The sequence below is a fragment of the Mesocricetus auratus genome, unplaced genomic scaffold (genome assembly GCF_017639785.1).
Source record: "Mesocricetus auratus isolate SY011 unplaced genomic scaffold, BCM_Maur_2.0 Super-Scaffold_100010, whole genome shotgun sequence".
NCBI lineage: Eukaryota > Metazoa > Chordata > Mammalia > Rodentia > Cricetidae > Mesocricetus > Mesocricetus auratus.
The window spans coordinates 52,280,384-52,307,592 of NW_024429194.1; the positions used below are offsets into that span (position 1 = coordinate 52,280,384).

The 27,209-nt window shown below is 36.7% G+C and overlaps 1 protein-coding gene across 2 annotated transcripts in view; it reads left to right on the plus strand.

Annotated features, from left to right (window-relative positions):
- Positions 1-27,209, plus strand: part of Boll (boule homolog, RNA binding protein) — a 92,869-nt gene that overhangs the window by 56,793 nt on the left and 8,867 nt on the right. Inside the window, exons 9-11 of one of the 2 annotated variants that reach the window (XM_021233484.2) lie at positions 263-391; positions 6,081-6,179; positions 21,837-22,160. In XM_021233484.2, the coding sequence (XP_021089143.2) occupies positions 263-391; positions 6,081-6,179; positions 21,837-21,860 (252 nt within the window). In that variant the 3' untranslated portion in view covers positions 21,861-22,160. Of the gene's footprint in view, positions 1-262; positions 392-6,080; positions 6,180-21,836; positions 22,161-27,209 lie in introns of those variants that run through there. The other variant, XM_040753600.1, reaches the window with a different exon arrangement.

The following is a 27,209-nucleotide window of genomic DNA, read 5'->3' on the forward strand; positions in this document are numbered from 1 at the left end:
TGTCTGTTTCTGTGTGAGGCTCTGAAGCACTATAAACATTCAGTACTTGCCATTAATAAAGTCTCATAATTATATATACCTATACACCTGAAATGTATGACAACTCAGATTTCCTCATCTGTTTCTAAGATAATTCTGTGCTATCCCTGAAAAATAATTTTAGGAAAATATGCAACAAATTTTATTTTCATTTTAGGGTAAGCCATTTTGGCTTAGCAGAAATAACTAATACTTGAATAACAAGGATTGTTTTGTGTTTTAGTCCCCTGCCTCTTCTGCTCCATTCTTGTATCTGCAGCCCTCTGAGGTTATTTATCAACCAGTAGAAATTGCACAAGATGGCGGCTGTGTTCCTCCTCCACTGTCTCTGATGGAAGCTTCTGTCCCAGAGGTACACATTCATCCTTTTCTTTGTTTTTCAATTGTTCAGTGTTGGAAATTGTACCCAGGGCCTTGTAGGTTCTAGAAAAACCACTGCAGCTGAGGTACATACTCAGCTCTGCTGTTTGTGGTGAGATGCTGGGTCTGTAACCACCTTGTAGTAACTCTATTAAATTTGCTTATTTTATGTTTTCTCTGATTTATTCATAGCTGCCTTTTTTATTCTAAGAGTGTTGCTTCATCTTAGAACTTTTCAGTAAATAGTCCTGAATCACTTTCCAAGTTCCTTCTTTTTTTTTTTTTTTTTTTTTTTTTTGGTTTTTCGAGACAGGGTTTCTCTGTTTTGTTTTGGAGCCTGTCCTGGAACTTGCTCTGTAAACCAGGCTGGCCTCGAACTCACAGAGATCCGCCTGCCTCTGCCTCCCAAGTGCTGGGATTAAAGGTGTGCGCCACCAATGCCCGGCTCCAAGTTTCTTTGAAAGTTTTAAGCTATGAAATATTTGTTCCTACTCATTTTCTTGTAAGTCTGTGTTGTTGCTAATAATTTACCAGTTAAAAGCATATAATCTTTAAACCAATTTAAAATTTAAAATTATTCCTATAACAATATAAATTAGCTACAAATTAAAATATCTGCAGTGTCTTTAAGTTATATCCTCGGTGCAGGAACTGTGCAAGTGATGTGGTGTTTTAAGTCAGTGTCTAACCAAGTGTATTGTTTTGTTACCTCTATAGTACTAAAGTTTATAACATAATTTTATCCTGGAACATTAGATCTGTTTGTACTCTCCATACTTTTACTAGAATTTCTCCATTTTTGTCTCATCCTCCATTTATTTTTGTTTCCTCTTTTCTAGATTTAGTGAAATATAATTGAGTAGAGAAATTGTACTGTAAATGTTAATTAACTATGACATTTTGTAATTCTATGCATTCTAAACTAATTACCATAGGTCAAGGTAATTCATCTCTTCATGTTGTTATTCATTTTTTGTTTTTAGTGAAAATGTTTAAGATGTCTCAGAAGTTTTCGTTTATAACCCCTTAGTATTCCTCACAGTCATAACTATGCTGTATGGTGACTCTCCAGAACACTTCCACTCTTCCTGTTCCTGTCACTTCTATTTGAATAGCATCTTCCCATCCTCCTCCCCATCCATGAAAATCACTATTTTAGTCTCTGTTTCTGTGAATTTAGCTTTTCAGATTCCACTGAGAAGCTTTTATCTCTCTGTACTTAGTTTATTCCATATGTCTTCCAGGTTTATCCATGATATCATAGCTGACAGAATTTCTTGTTTTTAAGACTAAACGTTATTCTGTTGTTCATAGCCCACATTGTCTTCATACATCAATGAACACTAAAGCTGATTCTATATCAGTGCAACTCAGTAAGACAAGAATATTGGAGGGGTTTGGGGTAGGGCTTCTAGTACCGGGAAACAAATCTAAAGCTTTGTGTACTGTTAAGCAAATACTATAACATGAAGCCACGTTTCCAACTCCTTTGTTGTTGTGAATAATGCGGCAATGAGTTTAAGAGTTCAAATCTCTGTAACAAGTTGGTTCATTTTGTGTGTGTGTGTGTGTGTGTGTGTGTGTGTGTGTGTGTGTGTGTGTGTGTGTGTCCAGAAGTAAGGGTATACTGAATCATATAGTAGGTTTTTTTTAGAAAGCCACATGCTAATTTTGCTTAAAGCTATCCTAATTTACATTCACTCCACTGTCCATACCCTTGCTAGTGATCATTTTAGTTCCTATCATAATTTCTTCTCATACTAGGTTGTCTGTATTGAGATGTAACAGTTACACTTATTCTAACCTTCACCCTGTTTCACCTCTGGCAGTGTTATTTGGCTAGAAGCCTACAGTGTAGACAAGAAGAGTAAGTGACACAGACATCATTTCTCCTTGAGATTCCCTCCTTATTGTTCAGCATTGTAAAATTGAATCTTTGTTTTTACCTTGGCCCAGCCATACAAGCCTCTAAAGAATCTTTGGGTAACCTTTCATTGACATCTAGGGAACTCTTCATTCTTGTTGAATAAAAGCCTCAGAATCCTTATGTTTGTCCAAATTGCACAGCATAGGTACACATATACATGGTTTGTGATTTGGAAACCATGGGTATTTTCATATTTAATTGATGATGAAATTTCAAAAAATTTTTAATTTATTTAATTTAGAAACAATCTTATTTTATATATCAATTCCAGTCCCCTCTCTCTTCCATCCTCCCATGTCCCCTACCAGCATCCCCATCCTATCTCCCATCTACTCCCCAGAAAGGGTGAGGCCTTCCATGGGGGATCATCAAAGTCTGTCATATCATTTTGGGGAGTGCCTATGTCCTCCTCCATGTATCTAGGTTGAGAGGTATCCCTCCACGGGGAATGGGCTTCCAAAATCCATTTTTGCACTAGGGATAAATACTGGTTCCATTGTCAGAGATTGTCCCATAGATTGCCCAGGCCTCCTAACTGACACCCGTATTCAGAATGCTTGGTTTGGTCAACGCTGGTTCCCCAGATTTACAACTGGAGTCTGTGTGCTCTCACTTGGTCAGGTCAGCTATTTCTGTGGGTTTCTCCAATGCAGTCTTGACCCTTTTGCTCATCACTCCTCCCTCTCTACAACTGGATTCTAGGCTCAGGGATTAGCTGTGGGTGTCTGCTTCTGCTTCTGCTTCCTTAAGCTACGGGAAGAAGACTCTAAGATGGCATTTAAGATAGTCATCAATCTCATTATAGAGGAAGGGCATTTAAGGATTTAAGGTAGCCTCTCCACTATTGCTTAGATTCTTAGTTGGGGGTCATGAAATTTCAAAATGTTGTCTTTTGTTGTTTTCTTGCCTTCTGGCTTGCATAGAGGTGGGAGTAAAGTAAGAATTCTTTTACTTTAGATAGTTCACCAAAATCTACTTTTTTTTTGTTTTTTCAAGACAGGATTTCTCTGTGTAGCTTAGGACCCTATCCTGGCACTTGTTCTGTAGACCAGGCTGGCCTTGAACTCACAGAGATCCACCTGCCTGTGCCCCCTCCCAAGTACTAGGATTAAAGGCCACCAACGCCCAGCGTTTTGAGCATACTCTTAACCCGTTATCAGACACTCACCATCAGTGTGTATTCACTCCATATCTAACCTAGTAAGTTTTTTTTCTAAAACCACTGCTGTGACTGTGTAGCTTGTACTTTACATGTACTTCCATACTTAATGAAACCTGTCTTCTTTTATGTTGGTGCTGTTTCCAATAGAATGTATACTCTTATTAACATGTAATTTAATAAATAGACTATAGTGGTTTATAGTTTAAGTGGTTTTTTCACAATTAAAATCTGCAGGGCTTTTGTTATGAATGTTATGATCAGGTTTCCTAAAAAGAAAACAAGTATGTTAATATAATTGGTCACTTATTTCAATCTTTATCAAACTTCTACCAAATCTTTACTACAGATCCCCCCATTTCTGTCTTAGAATAAATCTGTGCTTTCTCTTTCATAAAAGTTGAAAGCAATTCACAGAAACCAACTTAGCCTCCAACTCCTAGCACACAAACTTAAACAGGTCCTAATGCACCTTATGGGTTTTTTTATATTTATTTGATAACTTGGTCTTGTCCAAGGTTCTGTCTACCTATTGTTCTCTGGAAACCTTCACTGCCTTCCTCACATGGGATCCCAGTTCATCCTGTAGTCCATTTCCGCCTTGTATTTTAAGTCAGTTTCTCTCGGCTGGTTCACAGCTTCACCACTTTACTGTGATTATTAGGGAGTTATTTAACTTCCACAGTTGTCTTCTCATAATGACCTTATTTTTACAAGTGAAGGGAGGCATCAAGAAAACATATTGCAGTATTAAAAGATTAAAGCTGTTTGATACAAAATTCATTGAATATCTGTAGCACCTTTGAGAAGTAACTATTATCTTTTTACACATCCTTTCCGAGATCCCCTAGTTCTCTTCTGCCTTTCAAAACAAAGATTTTTTTGAAATTGTTTTATTTAAATTAGAAACAAGCTTGCTTTACATGCCAATCCCTCCCCTCCTCCTTCACCCTCCCACCCCGCTCCCCAGCCTCCCACCCAATCCCCACTCTGTTCACCAGGGAGGGTGAGGTCCTCCATGGGGGATCTCTAGAGTCTGTCATTTCGTTCAGGGCAGGACCTAGGCCCTCCCCCATGTGTCCAGGCTGAGAGAGCATCCCTTATTGTGGGATGGGCACCCAAAGTCCATTTGTATGCCCTGGATAAATACTGATCAACCAAGGCCTCATAGAATGCCTAGGCCTCCTCACTGACACCCACATTCAGGGAGTCTGGGAGTACCATGCTGGCCTCCCAGCCATCAGTCTGGGATCCAAGAGCTCTTCAAAACAAAGATTCTTGAAAAGATAGACTGTGTTCGATATCTTTACTGTCCAGCACCATTTCATTCCACACCTGCCAAAGTCTACTTCATTATCTTTCTGCATAAGCTGCCTTTGAGAAGATTCCTTAATGACATCCTAATTACTAAATACTTTCCTCCCCTCTTAATCTTACTTAACCTTTCAGGAATGCTGTATATATTTCGTGATCTGTCTGACAGCTGTGTTTACACAGCACTGCCCTCTCCTGGAATTCCTTTACCAGCTTTTATTTTCCTTTGTAAGCTAACTTTTTTGCTCTCCATCATTTCATGTTTGGCTCCCCAGTCTTTCACCCTATGTACTCAGTGTGATGTTACCCTATCAATATCTCTAATGTCGGCAACATGCTTGAGTTTTATACCACAGTAGCTGAGATAATAGTCACTATCTATCTGTAGCACTTGAACACTTGAAAAGGGAAAAGAACAAATAAAGATGTCCTGTAAGTGTAAAATATATATCAGGTTGTGAAAACATGGTACTAAAAATTTTTACAAAATCAGTAATTGAATAATTATTATAGTTTAGATAATATTTTAATCTATTGGTTTAAATATACACTTATTATCCATTCATCTGTTGGTTGGTAACCAGGCTGATTCCATTTCCTTTCTGTTATGAATAGATCAGCAATAAACATGGGTTTGAAGTATCTCTGTGTAAGGTAGAGAATCACTTGGGTATATATCCAGGGTTGGTGTACCTGGGTCTTATGGTAGATCTATTTTTAATTTTTTGAGAAACCTTTATACTTATTTCCAGAGTGATAGTACTAAGACTACCACCAACAGTAAAATGTCCCTCTTTTCCCCACTCCCTTACCTGCATTGGTTACCATTTAAATCTGCTTTTAAATAGTCTGTCTTCTGTTAATGGATCTCCTGCCTAATTTCCCCCTTTAGTGTATAATGTTCTTTCCAGCCTATCAAACAACCTAAGTAGGTCTCCCAAAAGAGATGTCTTATTGTCACCAGGTCTTTAAATCAAATACCGGTGCCACTAGGAAATTTCTCTATGACCATCTTCCCCAATTTTCTTAAGCATAATTTTTAGTATTTTTGAGTATTCTTTATTCCCTATTCATCATATACATAACTCACAGTACATGTGATGATTTAGAATATTGTCAATTTCTTCATCAGACTACAAGTTCATTAAACATAGTAAATGGGGTTTTGTATGTGACACAAGGCATATCACATAGTAAGTTCTGGATATTTTAATAAATGAATGTAACACTACTTTTTTTCTCTTCCCTCCTCTCATTTCCTCACTGCCTCTTTTGTAACAGCCGTATTCTGACCATGGAGTTCAAGCAGCATATCACCAGGTTTATGCTTCAAGCGCCATTGCTATGCCTGCACCTGTGATGCAGCCTGAGCCAATTAAAGTAAGGAGTTCATTTTGAGTTCTTTCTGTTATTCTTCTATTATGCTCTGAACATTTTTTATCCCAACTATGATCCAAAAACTACAAAATTGGTGAATTATTTTATATGGAGAAAATAAATTCTAAATTAACTATAATTCCTATTAACTAATTGTGAAATGTTGTAAACCATTCATGGTCAAAATGTTTTATTTGTTGTGATATAGGGATACATAAACTTGAGTTTATAATTTTAATTATTTTAAGTGTCTTTAATTATGTTTACAGCACTGTGAAAATTATTACCAGAATTTCCAACCTTTTCCATTACCACAAATAGAAACTCTGTTCTCTTCACACAATAAATCCTCCTTCCTTTTCATCCTCTCTGAAGTCCCTGGTAATCTTTAATCTACTTTTTATGTCTAACTGTCCTGTTCTGGACATAGCACATATTATTGTCTGTGTCAGTAATACATAGTATTTGTGGGGAGATAAAACAGCTAATTATCTCCACTTTATGTTTAAAAATTATATTTGGCTTCTCTGAATCAGATTCAGGCCAAAGAATAGTGTATCACCCAATTAGGTCTAATCTAACTAGATTCATGTGTATATTCTCTATATTTTGGTCATCTGCTATGAAGCAAGAGATTCCTTTATTACTGAATTTCATGTCAGAGAAATGGACTTCATCATAGTACATAGTACATAATTGCAGATTATTATTTTGGTGGTAATAGAAATTTTTGTTCATTTTAGTTTAGTGGAATAAGGAAGTATACTCTGAAGTAAATGAAAGAAAATGGCTATTTTGCACTCATATTTATGACTCTGATCCATTATATTATTGAACTCTATATTAAGGATCTTCTATTTCCTCATGCTCTGTCCCCACCCCTGCCCAGTAACCACTCACTGCCATTACTACACATTGTATCCCTTCATTCCCTGTGCCATTGTACTGTGGATATGAAATAGGAATTTTTGTTTCACATTAAAATCTAGAATGTTAACAATACTTACAGAGGCTTCATTTTCAGAATTAGAAAATCCTCTAAAACAGACTGCCCCTAATGTTAATATCATCAATTGTTGAATATGGTGGATTAGGTATATATGTCAAGGAGTAAGGGAGGGATAGAGGGGGAACATCAAAATAACTGAAATCATAGCTTAAATAATTCAAATAGGAGATAGGGTGGTACTATAATGTTCATTTAAAGTTTGATTTTTCTACTTGAAAACTGTGTACATCTCTAAGTCATCTTCAGTCTCTAAGTAGGTAACATCAGAAACTGTAAAAAGAAACTCACCTTACTCTTAAATTTACTCTTATAGGAATTATTCTTTTGTTGAACACTGAAAAAATAATAAATTTTCAAATGCAAAACTGGAATGCAAGGTTATTATATAAAAAACATTATACTTCTTTTTGTGTTTCAATAAAAGGTAGAGTTTCCTATGTATCTTATACCCAAAACTTTTTGGTGGTGACAGTCATTGATTCCATGGCCTGATACATCTTGGCAAGCACTCTACCACCAAAGTACTATAATCAGAAGTTTTGGTGTAGAGTTCCCTATGCATTATTTAATTAATTGTTCTTCAATGATTAGTGGCTCTCAGTAGAAATCTGTGTCTGTCTAGGGGACAGAAACTCCACTACCACTTCCATAATCATGTAGAACTTCCAAACAGTGTTTTACTGCGTAGGCTTTACTGCATAGAAGATTATCCACTTTTGTTTGTACTGCATTTGTATTATAAACATAGAAATCTTCATAGGCAAGTGTTACATTATTAGAAACATCTTATAAGACATATGTAAACAAACTTGAAAATATTAATGGGAACTTGAAATATCAACTATTTTCTTTCTATGTAAATTTTTCCTGGTACTAAAAAGCCTGTCTTTTTTAGAGTTTTTGAATCTTTTGATTATTTTATTTTTATAATCACAAATCACTTTGAAAACTGATGAGAAGGTTGATTTTCTAACTGCATTTCTGTTGCAATAATAAAATACTCTGAACAAAAAACAATTTAGAAGAAAGGGTTCACTCAACATAACACAATTTCAAGGATCATTTTGAGGATGTCAAAGCAGGAACTCAAGTAATTAGTCATATGACATTCGCAGTCAAGAGCAAAAGGAGAATAAGCATGTTGTTCCTTGTTTGTTCCTTTGTGTTTAGTTAGCTTTCTTCACTCCTGTACAATTTAAGAACCAGCCCCTTAAATATGTCTCCCACAATGGATTGGGCCTTCCAGCATAAATAAACAACCAAGGCATACCACAAGACAACCTAATCTCGGTAATTCCTCATTTAAGACTTTTCCCAAGCAATTCTAGGTAGTACCAAATTGACACTTAAAACTAGCACCCACATGGTAGCTCACAACCCTCTATATAGCTTCAGTCCCAGGGGATTGGACACCTTTTTCTGACGACTGTGGGCACCAGGTATGCACATATACGTACAAACAGACATTCATACATAAGATAAAAGTATTTTTAAAACAAAAATCAAATGTAACTCAAACTTTTGTTTAGTTCACCTCACCAATCAAATTGCATAGCTTAGCAACTCAGTACACTACAGTGTATCAGTTGCATCCTTGTAATTTCATGGCTTACAGGAAACTTGTGCCCAACATTTAAGGATATCGTGACATATACTGAGTCCTGGAAAAATCAAAATTTCAAACTAGAGCTGTGATTTTCACTGAATGAGTATGATCTTTGCACTGTTTCAAATCAACATATAAATCAAACCACTCTAACTTGGGTTCTATCAGTATATACCAACTATATCAGATGCTCTAAAATAACTAAGAAATTAAACATTTAATTAAGTACATAATTTACTTGCTGATAATGTGTGGTTTATCATTTTCTTGTCTTTGCTGTTCCTAACATGTTGAAATTAAATCTAAGATGATCTCCAAAGAGTCAACCTGAACATTATATCCCTTATTATACTTTGAAATGTTAATAGTGATGGATGAAGAAATAAGGCCTATATATTGTCTTCAATATCTTTGAAGCAAGAAGGAATGCCATACTGATTCTTGATGATGTCACTGCTCCCAGTTATTTATTTCATCTCTGGGTTCAAGGAGGGATTTTTAGATTATTTTACATGTATAGGTATTTTGCCTGCATGTGTGTATGTGCACCAACTGGTGCCTCAGAGGTCCACAGAGGGCATCAGATCCCCTAGACCAGATGGTTGTGAACCACCATGTGGGTACTGGGGATTGATTGAGTCTAAATCCTCTGCAAGAGCAACAAGTATTCTTAACCACTGAGCCAACCTTGTACATTGAGTTTTATTCTGGTTCAAAGACATACACAGATCTCAAGAGTCTACAATAGGAGTGCATTAAAGATGACTTTGTTTCCTTTGTAATCTCTCTGTTACTCACTTTTCCTGTCATAAATGATTGAAAAAGAACAACTTGGATTTTAATAACAAAAAAAACTTTATTTTTAGCTTGTTAGGTTTCATTGTCTCAGAGTTTTCTAGCCATAATCTTTGACTCCATTGATTCTAGACCAATGATGAAGCAAAATATGGTGGAACAGAAGTGGAGGATACAAGATACAGCTCACTAAGTCACATCCACAGTGCTCTAGTCCTTCCAGCTAGACCTTATCTCCTAACATTTCCAGAGCCTACTAAAATAGTGCCACTATCTAAGAACCAACTCTTCTAGAATGAGCCTGTGTGGGACCTTTCATATTCAAACTGTGCCATTTTGCCCATGGGCTCCAAAAACTACATCTATTTGATAATGCAAAATGTGTTTAGTCCATATCGAAGAATTCCTATAATTTTAACACTTGCAACATTGTCCAAAAGTTAGGTTGACAGTCTCTTCTAATACTCAAGGCAGACTCTGAGGATGTCACTCAGTTGGTAGAGTGTCTAGCATGTCATAGCAATGAACTCCACTTCTCTGGTACCAGTTTTCTTCAATGCCATTCTTTTTATCGCTATGGGAAAATATACCAGATATAAACAACTTAAATGGAGGAAGGACATATTTTGACTCTTGGTTTCAGTATATTCAGTCTAGCTCTGTTGATTCTGCACAAACTGTTTACCTCATGGTAGGTGGGAAACAGAAAAAGAGAAAGAAGACCCTGTGACAAAATACATATTTAAGGATCCCTAGTAATGAACTTTCAACCAGGCACTACCTCCCAAAGTTGGAAGAGCCTCCCAAATATTGCTACAAGATGGAAATCAGTCCTTCAACAGTAAGGAGAAGGATGGCTCATATTCAAACTATAACATTATCTTAGGTATTTCTTTTTATGTTTTTTAAAAATGTTCTGAGAATAATTCTGATAGCCTCAGTGGGCTGCTGAAAGATTACATGAATAGATTAAATAGTTAAAGAATCTCTAAATGCTAGATAAATTGACACACATCTCTAATCCTAGCACTTGAGAAGTTAAGCTAGGAGACCACAAGTTGTAGGGCAGCCTGGGCTACATACCCAACCTTGTATAAGAAAATGAGCTTCTGGATTAGAGTTACTTTATTTTACTTGTAACACATTTTATAAGATCTTCATAATTATCTTTTTTTTGTTGTTTGTTCATGGTACTGGGAACCAAAACTAGGGCCCTGAACTTGCTTGACATTTGGCCACTTAGCTAAAGCCCAGTCTTTCTGTTTTCTGCATTCTAAGAAAGTACTTTGATCTTTCGAACAGCACCGAAGAAGTTATTCAAACTGTATAAACAATGGTACGGGCAATAGTGAGAAAGAATAACAACCAAAGATGAAAATCACAGTTTACCAGAGTAAATAATTGCAGACTTCTACAACAAACATTCTAAGTAATGTAGCTTTCCATATAAAACAGTAATAGTCTTACAGTTAAAAAGTCAAAGTTTGAGGCCGGGCGTTGGTGGCGCACGCCTTTAATCCCAGCACTTGGAAGGCAGAGGCAGGCGGATCTCTGTGAGTTCGAGGCCAGCCTGGTCTACAAGAGCTAGTTCCAGGACAGCCTCCAAAGCCACAGAGAAACCCTGTCTCGAAAAACAAAACAAAAAAAAAAAGTCAAAGTTTGTATCTGGTGTGGTGACAATTGGTTTGTAATCCGTCCCAGAACTCAAGAAGCTAAGGCAGAAGCATTATATGCTTAACATTAACCCAAGCTATTAATTAGACGCTGTCTCAAAATAATCCTTCATGGTATTAAAAATAATGAAATCCTGTTACTTGCAATATGTGTGAAACCTAAAAATAGTTATACTAAGTAAAATAACCTAGGCACAAAACAAAAAAGTACCACACGATCTCACTCTTGAAATCTAAGAAAGTTGATCCACAGAAGTTTCGAGTAGAATGGTGGTTTCCAGACCTGGGATAATTAGGAGTAACGAAGGATAAAGAAATATGATTAATGGGTGCCAAATTATAACAGAAAAAAGAAGACTTAGTGTACTATTGCAAAGTAGTGACTACACATAACAATAATGTACTGTGCATTCAAAAAGCTAAAAGTAAATATTTTGAAAGTTTTTACCCTAAAGAAATATCTTAGATAAATACACTTAACCTAACTTAAACATCACACAATGCATTGAAAATCACAAGAGATAGTCGATTAATAAATAAAATTTTTGTTAAAAATAAATTCTAAAAATTCAGTATCTCAAAGGAACTTCATGCTTTTTTAAATATTTAGATTTTTGATACATCTTTCTATAGTAAGTCATGAAAAGAATATACACAATAAATGGTCTTGTGTGTCTAAGTATGTAGCTAGGTACCTCTGTTCTTTTTAGCCTTGAAGCACATTTTTAGTAGCTTTTTCATTTCTCAGGATTGCTAGTAAACTGTAATTTTTGCCTTTGACTTTAATCAAGGTAAATACAATTTTTATGACCAGTAATTATTTCCTCAATACAGAGTTGCCTTAGTTCAATATTCTATTACCAACTGTACCATAAGCTGGACTGCTTAAGCAATACATGTTCATTTCTCAGTTTTGGAACTGGGAAACCAAGGCGCCTGCAGATGCCTTGTATCCTTACACAGTGGTTCTTAGCCCTCCTAATGCTGCAGCCCTTTGACACAGTTCATGTTGTGGTGACCCCTAACCATAAAATTATTTTGTGGCTACCTCATAACTTTAACTTTGCTACTATTATGAATCATAATGTAAACATCTGATTACAGGATATCTGATATGCAACCCCCGAAGGGTTGCAACCCACTAGTTGAGAAGCTGCTTTTACAAGGTGAAAGAGTAGAGAGAATGAAAGCATATTTCCTTTTATCCTTTGTTTTACATTTATTTATTTGTAATGCATGAACATGTGTGGGTGCACACATTTTTAAGTTTCAGAAGCAAGATCATGCAGTACTTATATTTTTTTGTCTAGGTTATTTTTCTTAACATAATGATTTCCAAGTTCCACACATATTGCTAGTAACAGGATTTCATTATTTTAAAAATGCTTTTAATACTTCCAAGAATGTTTTTGAGACAGTTCCTAATTATGTAACTCAAGTTAGTCTTGAGCCTATAATCCTCCCACATATTTTTATCGTTATCTTTATCTACTTTGTAATAGCACACTAAATCTTCTTGCCCCTGTCTAACATAACTCAGTACCCATTGATCAACATTTCTCTATGACCAAGGAATCTTACAGAAGGAAGCATTTAATTGGGGGCATGCTTACAGTTAGAGGGTTAGTCCATGGTGGTCATGGCAGGGAACACAGCGTCAGACAGACAAACATGGTTTTGCATCCTGATCCATAGGCAGCAGGCAAAGAGAGCAAGATGGGTCAGGGCCTGGTGTACATTTTTGAAATCTCAAATCCCACCCCCCCCAGTGACACATCTGCTAAAACAAGGCCATATTTCCTAATCCTTCCCAGTTTCACTAACTGGGAACCAAATATGCAAACATGTGAGCCATTGGGGTCGTTCTCATTCAAAAGAGTTACCAGCTCTCCCAAGTTGGAAACCACCATTCTACTTGCAGCTTCTGTGGGATTTGGCCTATAGAATATAGTTGTATAACCTTTACACTAATCAATTGTCAAGTTAATAATTCATCCACTTCAAGCCTAATATGAAATATGGTATGCATTCTTTGAGTATATTTGTTTTTCAATCTGTTTTAGCTTAATATAGATTATTTGATCAAACACCTATGGGCTATTCTAATACTGGATTTGCCATAAATTCTTACTAGCCAATACAACTGTCTGAGGTGGAAGAACAGTAAAATTAGTTTTAGTTATTAGATGCAACTGAAAGCAATCATATTAAGTGAATTGGGCAAGTTTAGAAAGACAGATGTTTTGTTTTCTCTCATTTGTAGTTCCTAGATTTTATGCAGATACATAAAATCATATATGTATATATGATATAAAAACTTAAACCTGTTTAAACAGATGAGACTAACATTAGGGTGGAGGAATGAGAATAAAAGAATTGGGGGCTATAAATGGGAATATGTTCAATATGTAATATATACATATACAAAAATCTTAGAATAACATCAGAATTAAAGCCACAAAGCATGGAGTGGATTTTAAGCCCTGAAAGTAAATAACTACCAAGATTGTTGCATCCACTTAAATTTTAAAACCAATTGAAAAACGTACATTTCAGGAGAGCACAAATTAATGACCATTAAAGAAGACAATTAAAAGAATCCTAAACAGAAAGAAAAAAGTCTCAATTATGAAAGAAGAACAAAGAATATATTTTGTGAAAGGAATAGGTGAATAAAGTAAACCCAGGAAAAAATCCTATCCAACTATAAATTAGTGCTCCCCTATTACTAACAGCAGAGAAGGAACAATTATTTAACTAACTAGGAAAACCAACAAATTACAGACATCTTCAAACCTATAAATAATAACCGTAAGTGTAAATTGTCTTAACTCTCCACTTAAAAGATACAAACTAGGATGAGAAGAAGGCTCAGTGAATAATGTGCTTTCTGAACAAGCACAAAGACCTGAGTACAGATCTTTAGAACTGATGTAAAAACGCCAGGCAAGGCGACCTGTACCTGTAGTCTTCGTGCTGGGAAGGCAGAGAAAAAAGGCTCATGGGGGGCTTGATGGCCAACAGCCTAGTATAACTGGTGAGTCCCCAGCCCTAGTGATAGCAGTGTCTCAAATAGGTGAACCAAGATTTAGTAAGACACTTGACATTGACTCTATATGAACCCATACACACATACATAACAACACAGACTAGCTTTTTGGATTTAAAAAAAATGGATTATTAAAAAGCCAGGGAGAGACGGAGTGTCACCATAACTAAAGACAGAAAAATCTTAGAAAATGTGCACTTTATTTTCAGAAACAGACATTTTTAAGGATCAGAAAGGGAGGAAAGGCAGAAGGTACTTGGTGTCACCAGTGTAAGGAGATAGCAAGAAAGCCCTCTCTTTTTCAGTACTTGGCACTTAATCAGAACAGCTGTGGAACACTATTTCAAAATGACCACTGATGCATTGGGGAATTAGCAGCCCAAAATCCTGTGAACCAAACTCTAGGGAAATTCAGAGCACCTGTCACAGGACATCTGATCAGAAGACTATTGCTAGATTAGATGTGTGTGTGTGTGTGTGTGTGTGTGTGTGTGTGTGTGTGTGTGTGTGTGTGTGTGTGTGTGTAGGGGGTGGGACAAGCATTTACAACTGGACTCCTAAGGACTGCCCAGTTTTGTGACTAATGTCTGAGATTCTACTTGTGAAGCACTGCCCGCTGATGGTGGGGGGTGCGGGAGGAGGGGAGGGAGAGGGAACTGGGATTGACATGTAAAACAAGCTATTTAAAATTAAAATTAAAAAATAACTAGCTCTGCCAAAGGATGGTCTGTATGTGAGAACATTCCAACTACATTCTTGAAGTGCTGCTAGGGTTGTAACCAGCAGCTGTGATCCAACATTGCAAAGGCTTGCCTGGGAGCGTGGCAGGCTTCTGGAAGCCTGAGAAAGAACAGTGAAAGACTTGAGACTGAAATCAGCAAAAAGGTTAGACTACAAGTATACTCTAACTCCCATCCAGCTATCTTTCCTGGATGGACATGCATTCCTCGTATATCCAATGCATGGCTCAGGGGAGAGGTTACAGGGTTTTGTTCCATAGTTTCTGAGTGCCACTGAGGCCACGCACTGTGTGGCTGGGTCAGACTTCTTGCACAAAGACTCGAGCTGTGAAGGTAAAGTCAGAGTTGTGATGTAGACTCTAGGATGTTGGAGATGCTAGGACCATGGGAGGTCTATCAAAGAAAGCTATAGACAACAAATAGAGTCAGTCTAAGAGCGTGGTTATGTGTGCTGCAGTCAGTTGAGCTGGCGGGGCAGGGAGGACTGTTAATGACCCTTGGAGTGCATACAATTTCATCAAGAGCTCCAAATGATGGACATGAAGTTTAAGGATTTGGTGTTTCAGTTGCTTAGGTTCTTGTTTTGCTTTGGAATTTGTATGTTGACATTTTTCTCACAAATTTTAATACTGTTTCTTTGCTTTGTATTTTTGGTATCTTGACCCTAATGTGGCATGGAGAGGTGATGGTGGTGGCTGTCCCTTAGGGGTTCTAAATGCTTCTTATGCTTGGATGGCCATTTTTTCCACAGATCTGGGGGATTATCTAATAGTACTGTTATTAAAATGCCTGTGCATTTAGTTTTTATCTCAGGTCCTTCTACTCCATAGAGTTTTAGATTTACTTTTGATCATTTACTAGAGTTATTGAAAGTTGTGGTCATGCTCATCTTTAATTTTTTTCTTTATTTACATCTGAATGTTGTAGTTCCTCAACATTTGGTCTAGTCTATTGGTGATTTCCATTGTGTTTTTCATTTCTAATATTTCTATTTATTTGGAGATTTTTTTCAAATCTGTTTCCTTGCTTAGTTTCTTATCCCGTGTTACTGACTTTCTTCTCTATGTCCTGAGTTGATTTTCCTTTCTTCAGTCATATACTTGCTTATGTCTTTTTGAAGTCATTAATCATTTTTACAAGTAAACATTTCAGTTCTGTCATTATTTCTAGTTCAGTTTTGGATTTGGTAATTAAAGAGTTTCAATGTGTTGGAAAGTCGTATTACTTTTTATTGTGTTTTTGTGTTGTGGTTTGTATAGCTGATAAGAATTGATATGTATCCTCTGATTTTATTTGGCCATCTTGTTAGTGAGCAATCTTCACTTGGAATTTCAACCCCAATGCCGTCAAGAGGAGAAAACAAACAACTATGTTAGGAAACATCAGTCCCCCAAATGTAGAATCATACTTTAAAGTGGTTAAAGCCAGCAGTGCAAATAAGATAGAACACTAGCAGTTTAACCACACTCTGGGTGGAAGAGAACTGTGGAAATAGTGCACAGTGAGCCTTGCAAGATGGTGCCTCTGTCAGCTCTGGCCAGAAGAACTTCTTTCTGCAGGGAGCAGGACTTAATGCAGAGACTCAACACTGGTCAGAATGCTGAGAGTAAGTGACTGTTGGGTGCCTATCCCTAAATGGAACCTCTGCCAGCCCTTGAGGAACATCACAGAAGGGGACAGAGAGTAAAAGAGATGGATGATGAGGTGGGGGTCTATGAAATGCTGTCTTCTCGACATGACATGGCCATGGCACTAATGAACTCGCAATTGCACTTAGGCCTTATCTGCACAAGCTCAAGCCAAAAAGTTCAGTCAGTGTTCTAACTGGCAGTAATAGTTGGACTCAGTGGGATAACAAAGGTGGGGCATGTAATAGGCTTTCTTTTAGGCCACCAACCAGCTCCCGAATCATGGCATGGAGACTTACCATTAGTTTCTAATGCTCGGCCTTAGCTTAGACTCATTTCTTGCTAGCTCTTATAACTTAACCTGTTTCTCTTCATCTACATTTTGCTGCAGACTTTTTACCTTTTTTTCTTCCTTCCTTCCTTCCTTCCTTCCTTCCTTCCTTCCTTCCTTCCTTCCTTCCTTCCTTCCTTTCTTTCTTTCTGTATGCCATACTTACACTGCTTCTTGTGTCTGGTTGGCTGGCTGGCAGCTGCCTTGCTTCTGGCTCCCGGCATGCTCCTCTGTTTCCCTGTATCTCCTTTCCTTCTCTCTGAAGCCTAGATTTCTTTTCTTATATTCTATGCCAGCCAGCCCCACCTACCCTTCTCCTGGCCATTCAGCTTTTTATTAGACCAGTCAGGTGCCTTAGGCAGGCAAGGTGAAACAGCCACACATCTTTACACCATTAACAAAGGCAGTAGAAATGAATGTAACACAGCCTCACATAGATAAAATAATATTCCACAACATAAACAAAAGTAACATTTCTTTACATAGTTAAAATAATATTCTATGATGAGGAGGGACATATTGGGGGTATTAGGAGGAGTGGAAAGGAGATTTTAGACATGAGCGAGATACATTGTATACATGTGTGAAACTGACAATAAATGAAAGATGTTCTTTTTTTAAAATGACAGAAAAACTTTTTAAGGAATCATGAAAGTAAAAGAAGTAAAACCAACTAATCTGCCACCAATGACCATAGAAAAGAAATGACCAAAATACAGAGTAAGATGTTAGAAGTACTTAGGGTAGACATAGTAACCGAGGGCCAGTGATATGCCTTAGTAGATAAAAGCACTTGCATTTAGCCCCAAGAACCCACAGTAGAAGGAGGGAACTCACATGAAACCTGTGCTCTAACCTCTACATGTATGCTGTGGCATGTGCATACCTTCATTCACATACGCAATCATATACATAAACAATACATGAAATAATTTATAATTTCTAAAAAGTTTTAAATAGTAACTGCATAAAGGACTTAGAGAAAGAGGAAAAAGAAAAGAATTCTGGTCCAAAGAAAGAATCAGAAGACAGGAAAATGTTACGGAGAAAAGAAGAGAGCAAGATGAAGAAACACTGATTATACAGTAAAGAAAACTACAGAAGCATACGGAGTAAAGACTGTAAGCTGCTTATCCTATGAAATACAACTCAGGTATATCACTCCTGTGAGTTTACCTGAAAGGTTCCAAGTCAACATGGCACAGAGGTACTTGCACGCTATTTAGTCAACAGTGTTCCCAGGGACTAAGTTAGGGAACCAACTAATTGTCTAACAAGAGTAATGAGTGAAAAATGTGATAAAATACATACACACATGTGTGCACATGTATACACAGTGAAATTTTTCAGCCATAATGAATGGTTATGTGCCTTGCAGAAATTAGGATTCAACTGGAGATAATCATGGTAAGCTAATTAAGCCAATCTCAGAAAAACATATGTATGTTTGCTCTTATAGCTACATAAATTCATATATATACATATATATACGACATGAAAGATGTGACACTATCTACAATAGGACTGATTAGTGGTAAAAAGGAGGAAAGTATGAAACATGGGTAAAATTTGCTCAATATGTATTATACACTTGTATGAAAATATCTTCATGTAATACCATACCATGTACAGTGAAAATAGTGTTACACTCAAAGAAAATCAAAGGACAGCTTGCTCACCTGAAGACCAAAGTATGTATTGAGCAAAATGATGAACTATGCCTCACAGTATATTTAAAGTTTTTATGAAAGTATTTTATTTTCTTTTAAAACTAGAAGCAAAAAGAGACACCCTGTTTCAAAAACATAAAATAAAAATAGAAGTAAAAGGGACATTTAAGTCAAATAAAAGATTTCAATATACAATGTTTTAAAAATAATAATAGAGGATGTAATATAAGGGACAAAAGAAAAATTTTAAAGCAATAAAATATTAGAAAAACACTCTGGAAAAGCTTATTTCTAGCAGTTCTCTAATACTGGAACCTGCCAGGTGAAAAGGTTAGTCTGTTGGAAGTTGAGGTTCTTCTATTTTATCCTGTTCAGAGTGGAACACTGTACCTAAAGTGTTCAAGGGACCATTGCCCAACAGTGCTGCAATCACTACCTTCTTTGTCTGCCTAAACCCACTTCTGACCACCTCTAACTTCTCAAGCTGTGGACCAGGCAGGTTTTCAGTCACTCCAGGGACCCTCTAGTTGGTACATGATGGCATGTTTCCTGCATGTGTTTGAGTTGTGGAGAGGTGGACAAAGCACTGAGCTCTGTCACTGAAGAACCCCTCTTATTGGTTTCTGGCCCTGGTAAGCGTTGAATACCCTGTGCAGAAAGACGATTGCTTGGAGTGTCACAGACATGGACTTTAGAGTCCTTGGACCTGAAGTGAAATTTGCAATGCTTGCCTCACTTCTAGCCACCTGCTAGCTTAGGGATATCAGTCTCTGCTGTGGTTATCTTAAAAGATAACAAGGGAGGCATGGCCACAAACCAAGCTCTTCCCTGCCACTGCCAAGCCATGAGGACTACAGACTAGTTTTAGAGGAATTTCTATCCCACCAGACTCCCCTACTGGATTTGAGGCTTTCAAGAACTATGGCTCATCCTATACATAAGACTTCCAATCTGCATTCACCAAGGCACCTGGTTTACCTTTAAGATGAGGCTTCTGGCCCTTCCCACAAGTGTATGTGCTTCTCACTTTTTCCTCTGTCCCCTTTGGAGTTTCTGTTATTTCAGGCTGTCTGCCCATCCCTTTGTGGTTTCTGATACCCTTCTCTCTCCCTCTGTGGAATGGTCTATTGGTTCACTATCTTCCCCTGAAGTCCCTCATTAGATCATAATTATGGTTGAATATGATGTTGGTGCTTTTGTTCTCTTCCTGCTGAATCCTAAAACATTACCACCTGAGTTATGGGCACAGCTTCCTCAAACAAATAATCATGAAAACACAATTTCTAATCATTTATTTCCATAAGCTTCATAATTTGCATGTTAACTTGACCATCCAAATTCTCTAGGATAAAATAAATCCAAGATTTTTTATGACCTAATGCCACATAGTCTACTTTGTATATTGTGTCCTTTTTTTCAACAATATAAATTCATTTCTCTCTCCACTGCCCCAAATCCATTTGCAAAGCACTGTTGTTGTATAGTGGAATTATTGTCTATTTCTTCCGTATTCTCCACCTTCAGTTTCATGCTTTTAATTCCATATAAAATCAAGTTTTGTTTATATAGGTTTTGTTGTTGTTGTTGTTTCATCGTGGGCTTTTGCAGTGCTGAAGATTGATCCTAGAACCTCATACAAGTTAGGTGTCTGTTGTATCACCAAGTTATACTCTAGCCCCTTGAATTTTTTAGTTACATAAGGTTTGTATGCCTGCAATCCCAACCACTAGGGACTCTAGGGTTACAGAATTGCAAATTCAAGACTATTTGGACTATATAGTAAAACTCAAATTTAAAACTACTGGTTAACAAATTAAAATAATGCATTCCCTTTTATAACTCTCATTATCTTATACCCACATTCTTATAAATTCTTTACTGTTAACTATTCTATAATTTTCTGGTGCTTGTTAACCTAACTTATATGTATTAAGGTTGTAATAAAGCTACTTATTAGCACAGCTTCCTATTCTGTCTACACACACTGAGCCTTTAACCGAGCAATCTCACACACATCAAACTCCATACAAATATATTTATAGCATATAGGCAGTATAGCCAATAAGCTCTAAGTAGTTAACTAGTATGGATAGCTGTATTTTATCACAGTAGATTCTATTCATCTAACAAACACTTAACACCTGACGCTGATGTCACAGTGAAAAACACTAAGTAACATTGTGTGATATTGAATGAGCTATTAATATCCATCTTTAAAACTTGGTTTTAGGAAACCAGATCAGTTTTAAATTAAGTCAAATTTAAAATCCATTTCCTCAGTTTCATCTAGTCATGTTTCAAGTGCTAAATACCCATGTATAACTAGTGATTACTGAGTAGATATGGCACATTTCCATTAACATAGAAAATTTTATGGAACAGTGCGGCTCTACAGAGATTGCAAGAGATGGAAAATACTCAGCCTTGGTTCCCAAAACAAGGAGTTAGCCAAGGCATATGGTGCCAAAAAGGTAGTAGCAACTAGGTTGTTTCTAGTGGCCTAACTAGTCACCTTTGTTTGTTAGCTTAGAAATATGTTATTATTGTCTCGGTTCTAGTCTCAGTAGAATTCATTTAATTTGGGATGAATTGCAGTCACCTGAGACAGCAGTCGTTTCAAGCCTTGGTCTGGGCTGAGTGTTCTTGCAGGCACCCAGCTAATATTCACAGCACAGCAACAATCCCGATACAGCATGGGTATGTGGAGGTCCTCTAGCTCTTACTGATAAATACCTGTACACCTGTCCTACCAGTCCAACTCGAAGGGTGCTTTTTGTTTTAACAACCTTCTAGATAGCCTTCTGCAAGATGTGTATACATTTTTAAAACATGGTTTTTAACCTACCTAATACAAGTTCATATTATAGCTCACTTGCAAACTGTGCTGACCTGGTCCTGTTCTATATAATGAACATTTACAACATGAGACTAGATGAGAGAATGTCCATTGCAGATAGTAAGTTCTTGGTTAGCAAAGGGCAAGCAAGAGCTTGGTTCTCAATGTATGCTCATTGCCAGCTTCTCACTTCAAGCAAACTGATTTCCTAAGTACCACATTCTGCAAGTCTTTAGTAACTGTTGAGTATGTTCTGCACTCATCTATTCTTAATCTTTTTTCACTTCAGTCTTCCTGATCTATATTTTCTCTTTGCTTAACAGACAGTGTGGAGCATTCATTATTAAGACAATTGGGCAGCTCTAGTCCAGCTCAACTGATTTCTTGTCCATTGATCCTTGTGTGACCAAGACCCAGCTTCAAGGAACCGGCTAGAAGCTGCCCGTTGTGAAACTTAGGGTTAGTTAATATCTCACCATACGTAATTTATTCCATGATAAGCTGTCTGAATTTGATGAAATTTGCTTTTACTACTGTTTTACAAGTTTTAATTAGGTAGATGTGGCATTTGGCTTTTTATGTGTTAGTTTAATTGCAATAACACTTTCTACATGTTTTATCCATTCCATAAATAATAACTATACCAAGAATAGTGAGGTGTCTTTCATTTCCTCTACTTTGTGTTACTTCTTTTAATCTCAGAGTTTTCGACATTTTGTTTTCTCTTTAATGCTTAAACATTTTAGGTGAGATTCATGTCTAATATAATAGAATTTTAATATTTCCATAACTTATAGGATATAGTATCTGTAACAGTTTCGATTTGTCAATTTGCTTTGCTGTGTTTATCCTTAGTCTGCTTTGTTGAATTTCTTTTATCTGTTACTACTACCCATTTAGTGTTGCTTCTGCCATGGTTTTCTAAATTTAAGTAGTATTTAATACTTTATGTTAACATCTCCCAAATATTAGAAATACCACCAGCATGATCAGTATTCTTGCTTTTTAGCTAATTAATTAAACTCTATTAAATTTTTTCTCTAATGTTCCAGATAAAAGTGTAACCTCACATATCATCATCCATTTGATACCAAAGTTTTTATATGATGTTGATCCACCTCATAGAATTTTTGTACAAGAAGTGGTCCCTTCTGATATTATCATATACTATATTCCAGTGTATAGTGCTCTTAGAATGCTTTCCTCCTTTTCTCATTTTTACCAATATATACAATTACACACGATTCATTTTTTAAAGACAGTTATTTTCATAAAATGTAAAATTATTTCTTACACCAAGAGAAAACTGTAGATTCTAGGTCCAGGGCCAACTCACAGTATAAACTTGGGAAACGATAAAAAGGAGTCATTGTTTAAACGATAAAGAACAAGTCATATATTTCTAATCAGGAAAATTTCTGTAATAGGACAAGAAATACCTCTTTTTATATTTACTTGCAGTTCTTTCACTGACTTGTTAATTTGAGAACAGAAGGAGAAAAGTCTAGATATTGGCATTTCCCTAATAATTCACCCTTTCCTCACCTATCCCAACCCCAAATGCATTCCATGCTCAGCATTAGAGCAGAAACAAAATGCCCAGATCCCAGACTTTTTCCCATGAGTCAAATAGGCGTTTTTCTTTTGAAACCATAATGAGTATGTTTGTCAATCAAATGGTTTCCTGAGAACGGTAGGATCCCATGTCTATATACTGACATACAGATGTCTCATGAACTAATTATTCTTAGTTTTTATATTTTAAAAACTTGTAAGTCCCATAATGAAATTTCAAAAGATTTTCTTCTATAATTTAGAAAATTATTAACCAGTGATGTTAAAAATCTTTTTTAATAGCACTGTCCATGAGAACAAAAAAGGTTACTGTTTGATTTTTAAAATGTTAAACATGATGCTAAACAAATCCTGGACTGTTAATAAAAATGAATGATGTATTACATTATTGGACAAAGAATTCTGATAATAATTTATACCCATGTATTTCTTCTACAGTTATATAAGTTATATGCATATATACATATAAACATGTATATTATGTGTGTGCTCATACACATCATATACACATACAATTCATGCATGTGTACAGTCTTGAAGTTAGCTTTATTTTGAGAAATTAATAAAAACTTTGAAATTTACTGACAATTGAGTTATGGATAGTATCATTTGTCCTTCTTGGCTTAGCTTATAGTAAGCCAAATATGCTGCCTCTCAAAACAGAATGAGAGAGCAAAAATTCTCCTTACACATTCTAAGTACAGCCCATTTATTTGTTTCTATATCTGCAATCAACAATTTTTAAAGTAAGTTTTTTACTTATTTAATGCTCATTTTGAAAAAACAATCTGAAGAAATCACCTGAAATTCACTGTTGAGATGAAATGAATACTATAAATATAAGTGCATACATTCACATGACTTTACCACTTGTTTTACCAAATCTCAGACACAATCATAATAGAAAGGGGTATTCAAATTTTAAAACTTTATCTTGATTAGGGGATTTCTTCAGATTGAAATGGAGTCACACGCAAAATTCTTTGTGTATTTCCCAAAAATTGTTCTTGGGTAATACAAAATTCAGAATCAAAGGCCTGGAAAGAACATTCAAAAAAACAGCAAACTCTAATTTCACTATCATATTTCAGTGTTCCATTTCTAGTATTATAAATTTCTAATTTATAAACCTATACCTTCGACTAAAATTTATTATGAAGTCTCCCTAGATGTAAAAGAGGCAAAGGAAGGTTGGAGGGATCCTCAGTTAGGAAAGTGCTTGCCGTGAAATCAGGAGGACCTGAGTTCAATTCCCAGAAGCCATGTAAGACAGCTAGACGTGGTGACTTCATTAATCTCAGTGCTGGAAAGGCAGAGCAATTATTCTCTGGGGCTCATTAGCCAGTCAACACAGGCTAACCATCAATTACCAAATCATGTTAAAGTCCCTACCTCAAAAAACAAGGTACATAGCACTTGAGTTTGGCCTCCACACACAACTGCATACACCTACACTCAAGTGCACACACACACACACAACACATAACAGAGGCTAAGGGAAAGTTTTTGCCTGAAGGATAGATAGGAATCATGTTCACATTGCAGTCATGGTGGTCCATTCCTTCAGTCTCAGCACTCAAGAGGCAGAGACAGGTGAATCTCTGAATTCAAGGCCACCGGTCTACATAGATTCGGGCAGCCAGAGCTACACAGTGAGAACCTCTCTCAAAAAGAAAACAAATAAAAATAATAATATTCATGTTGGTGCTTTCTTCCACTTTTATGTTTTCATCTCTGTGCATGCATTCCTAGAGGTATGCTATCAGCTCCCATCCTTCCCTGTTGAATGCCATTTTCTGATTCCCATCTGCACTGGCTGCTGGCATTGCATCTGCAGCATGGTTTTGACTCTGCTTCTATGTGTTGCACAAATTTGTACTTTATACATTCTAGTTATTTTTCTCAAAAATCATGCTACTCAAGATTACTTTCCTTATATTGCCAAGTTTTACATTTTTTGTTTCTATCTGACAATTTTGTTTCAACCTGTTAGTCTCATGGTTATTTGTCTGGGTTCTACAAATATAAAACAACAGACATAAATTTCTAAATAATAAAATAAAAGATTATTCCAATTTTATTATTTTTATACATTATGATTAACACAGAGTGAATTAATACAATCCCAAGCTTGGCTACAGTTAACTAAAAATGCATAGTAATAAATTATGTTAGACATTTCATGTAAGTCATCATTCACTAGTGAGTGATTACATATTTACATATTTTTAAAATATGTAATCTGTGAATTTCCCATCTGTTTATTGGTCATTTACTCATATAATAATGTCTTTATTAATAAACAAAAGGTACAATTTCATTATTTGACAATTTTCTTAAGGAAATTAGTGTCTTAACCACATTTTGATCAAAATGTATACCTAATAGACATAATTGTCATTTAGTATTTGTGATGGTCAATACTGGGTGTCAGTGTGACAGGACCTATAATCACTGAATAGACCAGCCTCAGGGTATGTCTGTGAGGGGTTACGTTGGTTAATTGAAGTCAGAAGGTTTACCCTAAATATGAGTAACATCATTCTATGGACTGAGGTCTTAGACTGAATGGAAAGGAGAGAGCTAGCTGAACAGCAGCATTCATGTCTCTCTGCTTCCTGACTGTGGACACAGGTGACCAGCTGCCTAAGATGCCTGCCACTGTGACCCTACCCCACTCCCATAAACTTTTCCTGCCCTAAGTTTCTGTTGTCGGGTATTTTTGTCACAACTCTATGAAAAGTAACTGAAAAAATTCTACTGAGAAGTTGGGGTCATTGCTGTGAAAAACTTACTGTCCAGTGGTTGTTCAGCCTTTGTAGTTGTTTGGCAAGAGAAATGTGGAAGAGTTTGAAGCTTTGAGGGAAAGTTCTAGAGTGCAATCTAAGCAGTATTTTACATGTCATTCTGGTAGGGATTAAAAGATTACAATGTAAGGAGAAGCACAGAGAGTAGACATGGCCAAGCTCCTAAGGTTCAAGGAAGAACAAAGACTCTATTGGGCACTAAGCTAAGTCTACCCGTATTCTGCCCCTGTATGAGAATGTGAGGGAGACTGAATTTAAAAGTAATGGACCGATGTGTTTAGCAGAGGAAATTTCAAAGCAGGCTATCGTTCATACTGTGGAATGGCTACTGCTCACTGCTTTTATCCAGGTCTACAATAAAAAGAAAGATTTTTTTTAAATGTTGCTGTTTGGGGAGGAATGAATGATGAACAAGTTTAAAATTGCAAACAAGATAGGTATTGCCATAATTATTAAAGAGAGAACTCCAATAAAGAGAAATCTGGTGCATGGGAAACAATAGGAAAGGTCCTGAGTGCAAGACCACACCCATGGAAGGTTCCATTTTGTGAAAATGCAAGTTCATTTCAAAGGAGAAAGCATAATACAGAATGCCAATGAAGGAGTTCCCTAGAAAAACAAAACCAAAAACACCTGCCTACAAGAATGTTTCTCCAGGAATCAGTACAGAAAGGTCCACACTGGTGTAGACCAGGAAGCACCAGGTTTTACCCCAAGCTACAATAGAACTTGGCAGCAACATCTGTGTGGTACTGGCTTGGCAGGCATGAAACATACAAAATTGGGAGGTCACAGAGCTTTGTTCCGTGATTCCAGAGATCCACAAAGGCCAGGCAGTGTGTATCAGTCCTGGAGTCCCTTGAAGAGAGGCCCTGAGAGGCCACTGCATGAAGCTGTAAAATGAAATGTAAGTCGCCTTGGAGACACCAGGTTGTTGGCTGTGTCAGGACCGTGGACCATCTGAGGAGTAAAGCTGAAGGCACAGAATGGAACCTGCGGATGTCCTGATGATCCCCCCCCACCCCCGAGAGCCCCATGCCTGACATGGAACTTTGAAATTTATTGCCTAACCCCACTGGATTTCAGTCTTACTTTGCTCCAGTCTTGCTGGAATGGGAATGTTTGTTCTGTACTGTTACATATTGGAAGTATATAACTTTTTTCTTTTTAGTTTAAATTTTTAGAGCGTTTCATATGTAAGAGCTGTAGTTACATCATTTCTGCTTCTACCTCTCTCTCCTCTCACGTTCCCCCAAGTCCCTCTCAGATTCATGACCTTTAATGTTACTGTTTTACACACAGAGACACACATAC